The sequence below is a fragment of the Accipiter gentilis genome, chromosome Z (genome assembly GCF_929443795.1).
Source record: "Accipiter gentilis chromosome Z, bAccGen1.1, whole genome shotgun sequence".
Lineage (NCBI taxonomy): Eukaryota > Metazoa > Chordata > Aves > Accipitriformes > Accipitridae > Astur > Astur gentilis.
This window is the reverse complement of record NC_064919.1, coordinates 64,628,915-64,645,677: the sequence shown is the minus strand read 5'-3', so window position 1 is coordinate 64,645,677 and position 16,763 is coordinate 64,628,915. Positions and strand designations below refer to the sequence as shown.

General features: G+C 36.3%; 1 protein-coding gene across 2 annotated transcripts in view; it reads left to right on the top strand.

Annotated features, from left to right (window-relative positions):
- NLN (neurolysin) overlaps positions 1-16,763 on the top strand; it is a 54,675-nt gene that overhangs the window by 21,004 nt on the left and 16,908 nt on the right. For both annotated transcript variants that reach the window (XM_049795362.1, XM_049795363.1), the window contains exons 5-10: positions 1,205-1,307; positions 2,027-2,187; positions 3,609-3,744; positions 11,055-11,421; positions 12,782-12,983; positions 16,031-16,217. In XM_049795362.1, the coding sequence (XP_049651319.1) occupies positions 1,205-1,307; positions 2,027-2,187; positions 3,609-3,744; positions 11,055-11,421; positions 12,782-12,983; positions 16,031-16,217 (1,156 nt within the window). The remainder of the gene's footprint in view (positions 1-1,204; positions 1,308-2,026; positions 2,188-3,608; positions 3,745-11,054; positions 11,422-12,781; positions 12,984-16,030; positions 16,218-16,763) is intronic.

The window sequence follows — 16,763 nt, the reverse complement described above, 5'->3', positions numbered from 1 at the left end:
TACAGAGAATGCCTAAATTAGATAGATTCCTAGCCAAGAGACCTCTCAATAATGTTACTTGTGAGTCCAAGTTTCAGAAGTTTGTATAACTGTTACAAAGACACAGCTATTTTAATTTCAGTTATTAACCAATGTTGTAAAATGTGTCCAGGATTTTAGCATTTTGACTAAAAAATACTTGAGGTAGCTTAAAGGGAGCACAAGCCACGCTGAGAATTTTGGCTCCATTTAGAGAGGATTTACCCAAGCATATAAAAGCACTTGTCACTTCTGAAAATCATGAAGTAAAATTGTCAGCATCTGAGATGCTGACATAATTATCTTTAAATTCTGAGTGATGTTGTATAATAATCTCAATTTATGATTCTTGAATACACTTCACCCTTTGTAGAAAATAATCATTCTTCATCAACATCTTCAGTTAGTGGGAACAGTTTCCTGTTTATTTTGCGTTGCTCAAGGGCAACTGATGCCTCTAAAGGAGTTTTGAAATACTTTATAAGGAAACAATAGTTGAATTACATTTAAGTAATTTTTTTTCTAATCATAGTCTCTGCCAAGTTTTGTATTTGGTGTGTATTCTTCTACTGGTAACTACTGTGTTTATGTGAACTTGATAGCAAAGAGTAGAGACATGCTATGAGATATATATAAGAAAATGTTTCAGGTGGATGAATATCAGGATTATAAAAAAGGTTTTGGAATGGTCCTGTCTTGTGTGAGTATTCTCTTCTTTTTGTCATGCTTATATAACTCCAAAGGAGTGTTTTTCAATAGGTTGCATGCATTTTTACTCCCTTGATTCTTATTGATTTTAGTGGATATTTTTACACTTAAAATTGTAATTTAAGATTTTCAAATAAAAGAAAATAATTGAATGTAGCACATAACGCTGTTCAGAGAATGTGTTTATGTGTTCAATCCCCTCTGAGTTGAGAACACATTTGAAAAGTTGTCAGAGCAATAGCTGGGACCCAGGGTTCATTGGCAACGATATTGCTCAGGACCAAAAGAATGATAAAAGGGAGGCTGAGGGAGAGTGAATTATGACACTACCTGCAGTGTGTTACTTGCTCAGTGCTGGTAATCATTGTTGGCTAGTAGAGAGCCTAGCTGGAAAAAGTAAAATACTATTCATGTGGAGGATAGTAAATGCAAGTTTGATTTTTGTTTTTCCACTAAGTTCAGTTTATGCCCGATACAGGAAATAAAGACGATGAAGAAAAAATTGAGTGAGCTGTGTATAGACTTTAACAAAAACTTGAATGAGGAAAACACATTTCTTCTATTTTCTAAGGAAGAACTTGGTGAGTAGTATGCTTGGTCTTCCCATTTCTTCAACCTTGGAGTTTTACTGGAGTAATCATTTTTGGCCCAGTGAATAATGGTTAGATCAAGTGAAACTCTGACTGTTTTCCAATCTTTACTGTTTCCTTTTTAATCCTTTACCAAGGTCAGTTTAGAATTACCCTTTGCAGGTGTTTGATTTCTTCATAGATTTGTGCTTCTTGAAGTGTTTGCCATGCATCAAGTTAGCATATCTGTCCTACCTTTTTTTTTCTTTTTTTTAACTTTACTCTTCTCTGCTTCTTTTCTGAGTTCTCCACCATTAGGCAATCTCCTGTGTATTATATTCATTGCAATTATTGGAAAAACTTTTCTGTCCGGCAATATATTTTAGCTACTTCAATCATTTAAACTGATCTAGAGATTTTATGTAACAGAGAATTTGGGGATTCATTATCTGAAGGGTATGGCATAAAATGTGCTTTAATAAAACCAGTGATTTAATTTTTTTTATGTCAAATTCTGTTTTTATCTGGTAGCCTTACATATATATTTTTTTTATTTTGCTTAGTTGTGATTTGAAAAAGTTTTAGTAAATAGTTGTAAAAAGAGGGATTATATTTCCATGGAGATTTCTGACGTCAAATTAGATTGCTGCAGAACAAATGCAACAATCTCACAAAAAGAGAGGGGAGTAGGTAATTCTGGTAAACATTGTTTATTAAATTGTGTTCTGTAGAAGGCCTTCCTGATGACTTTATTAAGAATTTAGAGAAGACTGAGGAAAACAAATATAAAATTACTTTAAAGTATCCCCACTATTTTCCTGTCATGAAGAAGTGCTGCATTTCGGAAACCAGGAGAAAAATGGAATCTGCCTTTAACTCGAGGTGCAAAGAGGTATGTCGTATATTGACTGTTCTACAGGGTAATGACAGAGTTGAAAAATGGAGCTACATATTCAAATGTTACATTTGAGTTCTATATATTGTCTAGTACTATGAAATCAAAACTTATCAGTGTGATCTTTAACTGTTCCTTGCTCGAGTTTATTCTGATGTCTAAAGACCGTAGAAGTTGATGATCTGCCTCTGTGTGTGTACATATCTTAAAGTTTCAGTGGTGCTGTAAATAGAAATAGGATTTTGATCTTTTGCCAAATTTCCCTACAGTGCTCTGCAGCTGCTTACTGGCACTTTCCTCCTGGAGAAGGATTTCTGACTGTAGCTTCTGTAGTACTTTGGGATTCTTCCGAATAAGAAGGGTTATTTAAGCACACATTTTAATTATGAAATACAGGTGATTAAATGTGAAATTAACCCATTGCATATTGATAAGAATTTCAATTAGATTTTTAGAAAAAAACTGATTTTTATAAAAGATTCATTTAATTTTCTGAAAAATAGCCAGAAACATGCCATATAAAAAGAAGAAATAATTTCACAAATAATTTGTTAGATACTGATGAGACCAGGCACCTAGATAGGTCTAAAATAATGAAAAAGTATGGAAAGGATAGAAGAAGCGTCATTCAGGCAATTGTACCAACCATTCATTAGAGAACAATGGCAGAGTTGAGCTTTTGTACTTGAAGTGCTAGGAAACGTGAAGAGTACAAGATAGAATAAAAGGGCACCAAGAACTGAAAACTCTGCAAGTAAGCACACTTAAAGGGATTTGCTGTTAAAACTGTGGGACAATCATCAAACCTAGTGCTTGAAAAAAAAACGTTTTTCCCTGAGAAATCACACTTTTCCAGAACAGGAGGTTAACACAGTTACATTTTCAGCTTCTCAAGTATCCTCCAACGCATTTAGGTCAGGGCCTGGGGTTTTTGTGTTTCAGAGCTTTTTCTCTGACTGCCTTTGTCAGTGGCAAAAGAGGCAAATTTGCAAACAAGCTTTGAATGTTGGCACAATAGCTTTGCAGTCTGCCTTCACCACTAACTAGCAATTAAGCCTGCTGTCAGCCATTTGCCTGTTATCTTTCACATTTAAATGATTGATAAAGGAAATAAACTCTTTGCAACCATCAAAGATTTGTTATTATCCTAAAAAGAAATTATTTATATTTTGATTAATAAAAAAAGATAATAGGGAGAGTAATGACTGACTAGAAAACTAGCTAGTGGCAATCAAATACTGTGACAAAAAAAAATTATAAGAATCTAGCTAAACTTACCTTACTCTACATTTATATCTTAAAGTGTTTAATTTTAAATGTTTGTTATTTCTTATGATTACAGATATTATTCAGGTAATTGTTTTGATAGCATGCGTTTTCTGGTTTCACTTTACAAATTTGCCTCCTTTCTTTTTTAGGAGAACACAAAAATTCTTCAGCAATTGCTTCCAATAAGGGCAAAAGTAGCAGAGCTTCTTGGTTATAATACACATGCCAACTTTGTCCTGGAGGTAAACACTGCAAAGAGCACAGATAACGTAACAGCCTTCTTAGGTTTGTTCTTATTTGTAAACAATACTTTCATATTTGGTGTGGCAACATGACTCCTCAGCCAAGATAAATTTAAATACATAATTGGGTCACAGTGTCCATCATGTTTAGATAGAAAAGGAACTCTCTGCTGCCTCTGTTCTGGCATATATTTTTTTTTTAGACCATACCTGTACAAATGCAATTGCTCCAGAACAGGGAAGGACAAGACAAAAATCTGAAAATAACGACTTTGTAACAGCCCATATAGGTAGGCGGTTATGTCTTTCTCTGCCCCAAAATGCAGTTATTCTACTCTAGAACCAGAATAACATGTGCAGCCTAAGCAATTTTATCAGTTCAAGAGACTGCGTCATATTTGCAGCTTTTCATTCCCTTAGGTCAGCTGCAATTTTTTGTGCGTCTGTAGCCTTAGTGTCTTCTGATACAACTGCATTAAGTATAATGAAAGATTACAGTATGTGATGATGCAAATTCCATGAGCTGAATTAAAAAATTAAATGTGGAATGATAGATTAAATCTGGAATTCAAAAGCCCTCTAATGGAATTCAGTTTGAAAACAGAGATATCTTGAAAATTTAAAACTGAGCAGTTTATGAATTTATAGTTATCCTGTTGACCTCAGTGGGCCTGCTCTTGTGCATAGAGTTAACCTCTACTTTCTGGAATTATGTAATTCCACAAAGTAGTATGTCTTCCTTTATTAATGTGTCCCAACACCACTTAGGATTGTATATTGATATATCCTATAAATAAAGCCTTCAAAATAGTTTATTACAGCAATAAAGTCTGCTTGGTGGTAGTGTTATTAATAGATGTTACCTGATTATATTCATTGATAACAATTTCCCCCCTTTGAGACTCGTGAAGTCTTAATATACTTCTACAAGTATCATTTTCTATCTCTTATCATTAATACATACAATTGAGATACCTGCCTTACAATGATACTCTTAAGACATCCAAACAAAATACAAACAAAAATCACTGTATCAGCCAAAATGATTAGGTTCTGTAGTAAACTCTGTAACAATCCAGTCAGGGCGAATCTAAATCCATGCAGGATTTTATTCAACCGCCCTGTCTCCGTTGTCTCTGTCATATTTCTACAAGATTACTTTACCACTGGACTGTGGATTCCAAGGGGTATGCAAATCCCATTTAATACCCAAAAATCTAGAAACTCCTTGTACTATTTCTGCAATAAAATGAGGTCCTTTATTAGAAGAAATATCTTCTGGAATACCAAACCTAGGGCTAATTTCTTTTAATAAGGCCTTAATTACTTCTCTAGCCTTGTTAGTACAACATGGAAAGGCCTCTGGCCAACCAGAAAAGCTATCTACTATCACCAATAAGTATTTGTATAAATTACACCTTGGTAGTTATGTAAAATCTATTTGCCAGTATTCCCCAGGAGTTATACCTTGTTTCATAACTCCTTCTATAAACTTCTTCATAATTTTTGGATTATTAGCACAACAAACAGTACATCTTTTAACTATAATATCTGCTAGATTTTTCATTTTTGGTCCTATAACATATCTTTTGGCAGTCAATATCAACGCACGTGCTCCTGAATGTGTTTCTTGATGCAATCTTTTAAGTAGAATTTCCATCATCTTTTCAGAAATTGCAATTGTTTTAAAGGTGTCACCTGCCATCCCCGATCACTTTTAGAACAATCTAATTGTTCTGCCAATTGATCTTCTTTCTCAGTATACTGTGGAGGCAGTATTCTAAATGAGGTGCTGGAATTAAGGCTTCTTCAAATTTTGGCTCTTTTAAAGCTGCTTCCTTTGCCACTTGATCTGTTTTTCGATTTCCCTTTATAATATCACTGTTCCTTCTTTGTTGGGCTTTATAATGCATTATTACAGCTTCCTTTGGCTGAAGAACTGCCTGTAAAAGTTTCGTTATTTCTTCTCCATATTTAATTGGGGTTCATTGCGAGGTTGAAAGTCCTCTTTCTTTCCAAATTGCTCCGTGTGCATGCACCACTCCAAAAGCATGCTTAGAATCAGTATATATATTGACTCTTTTTCCTTGGCCAAGTTCCAAGGCTTGTGTTAATGCTACCAATTCTGCCTTTTGGGCAGAAGTGTTATTAGACAGAGATTTAGCTTCTAAAATTTGAGTAGATGTTACCACAGCATATCTAGCTTTTAGCCTTCCTTTCAATACAAAACTGGTCCTATCAGTAAATAGCTCCAACTCCGTATTAGGCAAGGGTTCATCCTGCAGACCATGTCTAGTGGAATACACCTGTTCAATAGTGATCAAACAGTCATGGTGCACCATTATCACTTTGCCATTGTTCTAGCTCTTTAGCCAGTATTTTACCGAACAAGGTGGGGCTATTCTTGAATCCTTGGGGAAGAACAGTCCAACGTAGTTGCTTCTTTCACCCTATAGTTGGATTTTCCCACTCAAAGGCAAAGATGGTCTGGTTTTCCTTATCCACAGGAATACAAAAGAAAGCATCTTTTAGGTGTCCAACACTGGAAAATCCAACACTGTAAAATAAGTGTTAAGCAAGGAGAGTGTATGGATTCGGAAACACAGGGTAGATATCTATTGTCCTCGCATTCATTTCTCATAAATTCTGTACCAGTCTATACTCTGAAGAACGAGGTTTCTTTTACAGGTAAAATTGGAGTATTGTATTCTGATTGGCATTCTTTTAACAGCCCATATTCCAAAAAGGAGCTTATCATAGGTTCTAAAGCCCCTATCTAAGCCCCTTTTGGGCTTCTAGCTTAATAGGCTATTGTCTTTTTCTTACTGGCTGGGCACCCAGTTTAAGTTCAGTCATTACTGCAATTACATTCTTCGTTTGTCTGGGTGTCTTTGCCCATACCAAAGGTATAACTGGATTTAGTACTTCTTCTGGAATATTCATTTCTTCACCAGGATTCTTTTCAGTTATTAAACATATTTGGGCTTTCCAACCCATCTCTGGAGGAATATGCAACTGAACGGAGTCTTCAGAGAAGGTTAGTTGTGCATGCAACTTATAAAGTATGTGCCATCCAAGCTGTGGTAAGGGGCATTGTGGCATACAGGGAAATTCATGAGTTAATTTAGTATCACCAATTGAACACTCCATAGATTTAAAAGATGGTCTTAAGGTCTTTTTCCCTGTTGCACCAACAACATTTATTTTAGTTTTACTTAAGGACCCCTTACAACTAGTTACTACAGAATGTGTGGCTCCACTATCAACTAAAAAAATCTATTATCTCATTCTCCAGCTTAACTGAAACCAGAGGATTGGCTGGGGAGATTTTAATAGATTCCTCTGATCCCTTCAGTGTAACCTGATTTCTGTCATTAATTCAATAGCCTCCTGTCCTGGTTTCAGCTGGGATAGAGTTAATTGTCTTCCTAGTAGCTGGTATAGTGCTGTGGTTTGGATTTAGAATGAGAAGAATGTTGGTAACACGGATGTTTGCAGTTGTTGCTAAGTAGTGTTTAGACTAAAGTCAAGGATTTTTCAGCTTCTCATGCCCAGCCAACAAGCAGGCTGGAGGGACACAGCCAGGGCAGCTGACCCAAAGTGGCCAGCGGGGTATTCCATACCATGTGACGTTACCTCTAGTATATCAACTGGGGGGAGCGGAGGTCGGGGGATCGCCACTCGGGGACTAACTGGGCATCAGTCAGCAGGTGGTGAGCAATTGCATTGTGCATCACGTGTATATTCCAATCCTTTTATTATTACTATTGTCAGTTTATTAGTGTTATTATTATTATTATTGTTATTATCAGTTTCTTCTGTTCTATTAAACCATTCTTATCTCAACCCACGAGTTTTACTTCTTTTCCTGATTCTCTCCCCCATCTCACTGGGTGGGTGGAAAGTGAGTGAGTGGCTGTGTGGTGCTTAGTTGCTGGCTGGGGTTAAGCCACAACACCTTTTCTTTCCTCTTTCCCTGATAGTTAGAGAGATTAGGGCATTTCTTTTTCCAGTGTCCCTCCTGTCTACAATATGCATGTTGATTTGCTCCTAAGAGATGTTGTAATTTTCTCTATTGTAGCTTCCCTGTCTTCTTCCCCTTCCTTGAAATCTACCTTTTCTACATCCCTTTCCTTGCCTTCTACTTCTCCCATCATTTAGGGCAGCTAGTAGGGGTGTCTGGATTTTGGCCCATCCTTGTTTTTCCTTCTCAGCCTCCTCATCTCTATTACTGTATGCTTTATATATAATGGATAATAACTGTGAAATTGTCATTCCATCTGCCCCTTCTACTTTTTGTAGGTTTTTTTCTAATATCTATCACAGCTTGACTGATAAACAACATATTAAGCAACTTCAAATTACTAGGATCTTCTGGATTGCTTTGATATGATCCAACCACCTGCTTCCAATGTAATAAATCAGAGGTTGTAAATGTACAAGTACATATACTGGTGTTCTTTCTGGTCCCACCAGTTGTCTAAGGGGACCCTGCACTACAGGTTTCTGTTGTCTTGTTCTTCCTGAGACTGGACTCATATTATCGCTTTCTTCATCACTCGAACTATTTGCCTCTGAATTCTTAGGGGAGGATACTAGTAATTGTACATCCTCTTCATTTTCTACAGTGTCAGATTTTCCACTCCCACACTTAGTACAACAATATTTAGTTCCTTTTTCTTTTTTTTCTTTCAATGCGTATGTAGCAATTTGATGTTTAGAATGTAGTAACCCACATTTCTTTCAAACATCCCAATCATTTCTCAAAGTAAAGAATAAATCAACATAAGGTACCTCATCCCATTTTTCAGTCTTACAACAAAACAACATTAATTGTAATATTGTATTATATTTCAAAGATCCATTTTCTTATCACTTCTCACCATCCTCTAACTGCTATTGTGGCCACCACTGATTTCAATAACATTTTAATTTATCTTTTGTTAGGGCATCCCCACCAAATTTATTCCAATTCTTTAGGATGCATCCTAAGGGAGAGCAGGAGGGTACTTCCTGGGAAGCAGTAGTGCCCATTTCGGTACCAAAAAAAATTTACGAGGGACGTCTCCCTTCATCTTCTGCTGTGTATCCTCCTTGATATGTCTTATGCAGGATCCAAATGCTCACTGCTTTTCTGTAGTCTTCCTCTCCCCCCTTTTTTCTCATATTAAAAAAAATACCTCTTTTCAGTAGCATTGCACCGTTGTGTTGCTTACCACCCGACCACAGGAGAGGAGCCAATGGAGTCCCTGATCAACAGGTCAGCATGAGCTGGAGTCCACTCAGGTCTCTTGTCCCTGTCAGATGTGGCAAGACAAACCAGGCAAGGGTGTCAGCGCAGTCCCATCTGGGTCGCCAGAAAACTGTTGTCCCACAAACAGAGTTTGTTTACCTGGTGTGCAAGCCAGTAACACAGAGGCGAGGTATTTTCAAACTAATTTCATTGATGCACATGAGTGGGTGCCTGTCTCAAGACAGCACACCCTCGTCTCAAAAATTCTCATATTTATATGCTTAACTGATACATATTCATTGTTATTTTCCTTAATGATTGGCTCTTTCTTCTTCGCCCCTCATGTAAATTAGTGTGCAGACTCTGTCTTCTTCCTTCACTGTCTTCTTTTGAGTAGGTGGTATCATTTGAGTAGGTGGTCAATGAGTCAGTGGTCATGATCTCCCCCTGTAGGAAATACCTTTTACATACTTCTTCCCTAATCTTGGCAGTTCCAAGTGGTTCTTCAAGGTTTATTGACCAGACCACAATCCATTACCTTTTCTGGCATAAACATAAAGCCCCATTGTCTAGTAGTTAGTTCCTGAACCCTAAATCATGTCTAGTTATTGTTTCCCTATTTTAAATATTAACTGATGGAGGTTGTTCACAGGACTTCAGCAGCTCCCTGGTTTTTCCAATCATATTACATGTATTAACTGATAACAGTAGTGGGCTTTTTGTGTCCATGCATCAATAAAGAGGTTCAAATGCGCCTCTTCCTTGAACTGTAATTCTGTCATCTTTCTCCTGTTATGGTGTGAGCTCAGGTCTATATTTGGCAATACTAATTATCCATATGTTTGTCAATGAACTTACACTTAATTTTCATTTATAATTAAATGTTAGAATTACCTGATTTTTTTAAGTGTACATAAGTAGTTTGGACTCTTTTCTATCCATTATTCTTGTAATTCTAAATGCACTTATATAATACTGTGTTTTTTCATGTTTTGAAGCTGACACAACTCATAATTTAGCAGTTATTGTTGTGACTTTAACTTTTAAAAGTATGAGATCATATACTTTTCTATGCATAAATATCATGTTTCCTGATAATTCCCACAGAGGGAAAAATTTCATCAAATTAATTGTCAGATTTCATTTAATTCGTTTGATATATCCTTGGCTACAAGCATGACAGTATGTTTTGCTCTGCTTTGTTCTTGCATATTCATAAAATCAATGTTCATAAGCTGATCTTATGGCTAGGAAGAAAAGCATTCTGCCCTATGACATACTCTGAATTTATATGAGCTGCAAACAGTATTTCAGTCATGTAAATGCATATAGTGCCTTATAGCCTACCTAGAAACAGGACTAGCAATTCCTAAATTTTACACTCTAGATACTAATAGTGAACATTAACCTGAATTCTTAAGGAAGAAATAAGTGTCTGGTAGTCCAGAAATACTTAAAGAAGAATAAGTACTGTATGTACTTCATGGGATTTTCAGTAAGCTTAAATATTTTATATTCAATATATTGGATTAATAGCGCTATGACCCTTTCTTGTCCAAGAAAAGCTGTACTGGAAAAAATTGGGATCATAAGAGATTAATGTCCTGTGGCTAGCCATCATATAGGCAAGAACTTTTTAGTCTCTTGTTCTTTTATAGGACTTTAGCTAGAAGTAGATAATAATCTGTTTTGAAAAGTCTTGGAAGGAAAAGTAGTGTTTGAATTTTGTGTTGCACTTACAGTAACTAATAGTAGTTGTAGTCTTCAGCTGTTTCTGCAGAAACACGTCAAGAGAACTGAGATTACATGAGGTAAAATCAAAGGCTTCAAGCAAAAGCATCTAGTGTTACTTTCCATTGCTGATGTCTTTGAAAAAGTCTAAATTTACCAAAACCTTTCACAGTACTGCTAGGCCTATATGGACTCCTGTATTTATAGCATGCCTGCAATTAAAACTCACTAAGACAGGAAAACAGACTGTTTGCTTGCTGTTAGTCAACAAATGGAAAACTCTAGCATCCAGTCTTGGGGCATGTGCTTAAAGTAGTCAGTGTGTTTTATAGGAATACACATTACAGTAAGGAACACAGAATTTGATTCCAAGGCAATCTTTGTTTCAGATGATTTGAGTAAGAAGCTAAAGCCATTGGTTGAGGAAGAAAGAGAATTCATTTTAGATTTGAAGAAGAAGGAGTGTAAGGAAAGAAGCTTTGATTATGATGGAAGAATCAATGCATGGGATCTTCATTACTATATGAACAAAACAGAAGAGCTGAAGTACTCCATAGATCAAGAAAAGCTGAAGGAATACTTCCCAATTGAGGCTGTTACAGAAGGCTTACTGAATATTTACCAGAAGCTGCTGGGACTTGTATTTGAACAAGTAGAAAGGGCTCATGTTTGGCACGACAGCGTTACTCTTTATACAGTAAAGGATAATTCAACAGGAGAAATGTTAGGGCAGTTCTATCTGGACCTTTACCCCAGGTAATTACGACTTAGTGTTTTACTTATGTGTTTAAAATGGAATTGATCTTGGTGGGTTGATGGTGTGGTTGACATTAAATGCATTTGGAAGTAAATATGTGTCCCACTGGCCAGACTATTACTGTGTTCATGAAGTTGTCCTCTGGACTGTTTTCAGACTGTTTATGCTTCTTTCTTTTTTTGCAGTACCACTGTGTTTCTTGCTTATATTCAGTTTATGAAGCATTATTACTTTGTTCATTTCTGAAGTATTGCTGTCTAGTCAGTTGTCCATAATTTTTTGCCTCTCTGAACTTTTCTCCTTCCTGTAATACTGTGTTTTACTTTTCATTTATGCTGAACTGTTACTGCAGTCTGTTCAGATTAATTATATTCCTACCTGCCAAGTGTTGCTGGTTTCTCCCACTTCTTTACACTTTATGTGTGTACTTTGTACCCTGTTGTCCAGACTGCTAAAGAAACTATCAAATAGATCAGGACCAAGAATAGATCCCTGTTGAGCACAGGTTGATGTCTGTAGCTCTCCATCTCTCTTTGTAGCTATTTATAGCATCATCTGTGTTCTGTCAGAGATCAGGAGACTAGACTGATTTGACAGGATTTATTCTTAGCTAGTCCTTTTTGACTGTTTCTCAGTATTTTGTTTGTGTTTGGTTTTTAATTATTCTTTAGCAGTTTATATATTGGCTGACACTTTTTTTAAAATATAAACTGATTTAAGTCTTCTCTGGGTTAAGAAAATTAGGTTAGTCAATACAATAGCACATAAATTGTGCTTTTTAAGACAGGCACAAGTTATCTCTTTCACCTGTTTGCCTGCTCCTCCCTTTCTGCATATCGTGAATTGCTGAAGCTATTTGTTAGTAAGTCTATTCTGACTTAACTACCAAGTTAACTACTCAGGTTTAGGGCAAAAATTTCAAAATAATTTTTCTTTAAACTTTTGGATCACACTGAAATTGCAGTAAACTGTATTATCTCCTGTAATAAAAGAAAAAGTACTGCTTCAGAGGACAGAACCTAGTCCCTCCTGTTACAGCAGCAATTTAAAATAGACTTGACATCTAAAGTATATATACTTTCAGTATTTGAGTAAAAATCAGATTCTTGTAAATGCTGCTGTGAATCATGTGAGTTAAGTACTGAATGTTTTTCCCCCTTGTGGTCTTAACAGGATCTTAAACTTAGTGAGTCTCAGAAGTCATGAAAAGGTGTAATTTCTTTATGTAAAGCTTTAAAGAGTCAGATAAAAAATAAAAAATCAATCTGACTGATTGTCCCTGTTCTGGAATAGGCTTTGCCATTCTGGTGAGCAGACTTGTGGTTTGAAGATAGTGTCTGATATATTTTTTTTACGCAGAGAGGGAAAGTATGGGCATGCAGCATGCTTTGGTCTCCAACCCGGCTGTCTTCTCTCTGATGGCAGCAGAATGATGTCTGTAGCTGCTCTGGTAACCAACTTCACAAAACCAGCATCAGATCACCCATCATTGCTGCGACATGATGAAGTAAAGACTTACTTTCATGAATTTGGTCATGTAATGCATCAGATATGTGCACAGGTTAGTGACATTTCAATTCCAGTATAAGATGACTTCCCTGTCTCAAAGCAAGGTGTAAGTCTATTTTGGTGGTTTCTAATTTTAATAAAGTACCTATGCAGTTTTTTGGTTATTTTTCAAAGTGGCAGGTTGGGGGTTTTTAGCTTTTATTTGAAACTACAGCAATTAATACACCTTTTTATGAAAAACCTGTTCATATGAACATATATTTTTGCCTTTGCACCATGCAGATACCTGTGATGAGTGAATAGATCCATGTGTAAGGTAAAGAAGGTGCTCAGTAGTGGCTTCTGTTACAGCTGTCAGAGGGCTTTTTATTACTTCTAGTAGCATGCCAGATACTAGAAGCAGAAAAAGGTTGCTGTACCTAGGAATGCAAATAATTTGTGAATCCAGATCACCTCCAGCTTTTTGACACTTAGTACTCTTGAGACCTATCACTCTTGGCATCAAAAGCATAAAACAGGTCTTGCCTGAGCTATTTTATTTTCTGCTCTCCTATCTGACAGTCAGGGTTCTCAGGGTGACCAGAAAGCACTGAAGCTAGTCTGCAGATTTTGCATCAAGATGTCAATAAAGTTGTAAAATTGCTGGTTGCGTTTTTACCTACATGTAAAACTGATTCCACCAGATGATAAATCTATTATTGACCTAATGAAAATTTTGCATTTCAGAGAAACAAGTCTCAGTATTCATTCACCAAAAATTTTGCTTAATTATCTACAAATCCAGAATTTGTGTAGCACTGCTTTCATCTTCTTTATAAACAAGTACCAAACAATAAAATCAGAGAAATATGACACATATTAGATTTTAATTCTTGACCTTGATCCTAGAGACTAGGACTGCAGAATAAAGAAACAAAGTCATAGAAATCTGTATACTAAATTCAAAATTAAACAAATTATGTTGAAGCAAACTTCAGAACAAGTAGCTAGACTGGCTGAGATATTTTTGCATCATGTTGAAGGTAAAAATACAATGATTATTTGATCATCTTCACCACAAGACAGGTGTTTCTGAGGTCAAAAATTGAGAAATATAACCTGTACTTTCTTTTAAACTACCTAGAAGGTGTGTATAAATGGGACACATTCAGCATTCGTACAAAATTGACCACAACGTTTTGATAACCAATGAGGATGTGCTTGAGTGTTGCAGAGCCCCTTCTGGGCAGCCGAAGCCAACAATTCCAATGCATATGTACTTCACTCGCTGTGGAATTGCCCACAGGTCAGGGAGGTCTGCTTTCCAGTTGTCTCTCCTACTGCTGATGTGGTTTCCATGTGCATAGCTACAGTGCTTGCTGCTGTTGTATTTTATGTAAGTTGTTATTTGCACACCTGCAAATAACTTGCTAGTCCTACATAAGAACATCCTGTCCTCTGGGATTTGTATGTACAAAGCACTATCTTGTTTCATATGATGATTTGTTTAAGCATGTTAAAACTTGACATTTAAAGGGTATGCGGTCATCAGACTGGGTGGGAATCTCTGAGCTGCTGGTAAAGGTCAGCTTTTGGCAACTGATATTCCTTGTAATGTACTGGGGGTGCGCTGGAAAGCGAGGTGTCAGGGCAGGGACGGGATCTGTTTATGCTGTTAGGTAGGGAGAGCTATTGAACCAAATGTCTTTCTTTATTGTTAGCATGGTGCACTTGTGTATGGGTAAATGAGGATATCTGAGGGCCATAAACCCTTGCTCTCCTCTTGCCTTTTGCTCTAGTCACTTCTATCACCATTTCTTCCCAGATGATGCTTCCTAGCTTTTCTTCATAGCTGCTATTCAGCAAGTACAGTAAGAAGGGCCAGCTTGCTACAACTATGGATTTGAGTAACCCACAAGTGTAAATAAAGGCAAATATTTTCTCCTTTTCTGCTCTTCTTCTGAAGACACGAGAGGAAGATATATGCATGTGACTTAGCTGTCAGTTCAATGTTATGTCCTATATTATACATGCTTTTTTTTTGGTAACCCTGCAAGAAAGTAAGTTCAAAAGCCAGTACTCCTGTAGGCATCTATTCCCTGATGGAGGATGGAACTTAATAATAGCTACAACTCTCAAAGAGAGCATTTAGGAAACTGGGAATTCCCTTTTACTTTTAGCACTTGAAATGTTTTGTTAGAATGTTGCTGAGAAGGGAAGAGTAAGAAAATTGGGTTGGTGAGAAGAGGTAGGTTTATTACAGGACAAGTGTGGAGTGAGATCGAATAATTTCTGTTGGCATTTGAACAACTGTCTTTCAAAAGTTACTTTATTTTTAGAAATGTTTTGGGGTTGGAATATGTTTTAATGAAGATTTTTAACTGTACAAAGATTTTCTTCAAAATTAGTATCTGATGGGGCTTTTAAAACATGAAGTGGTTGATAATACTAAAGTAAAAAATAAAAAGCTCTAATGTGCTTGGCTTTCAGAAGGAAGATTCTTCTGTCAGTGATTTGAGTGTCAGATCTGGAGACCTTTCATGGATAAAGTTGCTAGGATTCATTTATTTCAGGCCATGTATTACTGGCTCAAAAAATTGTGCTATATGTTAACCATATGCCTTAAGAATGAAGACAGTTAGGACAAAGCTTAATAGGATAAGTTAGTCAAGTAAAATCTTTGTATTGGTGCAGTAGACTGTAATACAACAACTATTTTGTAAGTGTATAATTGGACTTTATTTTAGTTTGGAGTAATATAACAAGATTTTATAATGATTTACAAATTATATCATTGTCATAAGACAGCATGGAAACATTTTCATTGCTGTCATAATCTAAAAGGTAAAAATCAATAATAATAAGAAAACTGAAGTACTGTTTCATACCAGTAGAGAATGCAGTACATAACTATTGAGTACTCTATTTCATTGCTTGGTAATAGTCTTATATCTGAATTTTTGCCCTCCTTTCTTTAAAATGAATTTTATTGTTATCATTGATGTGTTCAAATGATTCCTTTTGCTGTGATTAACACTGAAATTCTGACATCTGAAAGTTTATATTCTGCTAGAATTCTTGGCTTCTATTTTTGTTTAACACAATGGCTCTTCCTTTTAGACTGATTTTGCTAGGTTTAGTGGAACTAATGTGGAAACAGACTTTGTAGAAGTACCTTCACAAATGTTTGAGAACTGGGTATGGGAAAAAGAACCTCTACAGCAAATGTCAAGACATTATAAAGATGAGAGCCACGTTGGAGATGCTCTCCTTGAGAAACTTGCTGCCTCTAGACTGGCTAATACAGGTATATCTCTGCCCTCTCTCCCCACAGTATATGTATAAAAATGTATCATTTAAAAAATTGGTGGGAAACATTAAAGGCAAACATAATAAGCCCATTACATTTCTTCTGTGTGTACACTTACCACTGTCTTTCTGGGTTGATTTGTGTGGGTACCACCACTAATAAAGGCTATGATGACAGATACCACTATTTGCAGGAACAGTAGCAGCTCTGATTTTCCAAGCTACCCACAGGACTAAAATACCTTTGCATTCCTCTCCATGTGACTTTTTTACCTACCAACTCTTCTTATTTAAAATTGGGGGTGATGGGGAAGATCCTGGGTTTTCTGTTCATTTTTTTTCTGGTAGCCCAGGGCAGGCACTGTGAATTAAGGCAATATCAGATTTTCTACATGTATCATCTACATTTGATTTGCACGTGACACTTGACAGACATGAAAGTTGTTTGCTAATTTACTGAACATACACAGCGTATCCCACACAGAAGTATTGTAGCCCTGCATTGCTCAAACAGCCTCTTAACTTCTCGATCCAGAAACTTAAG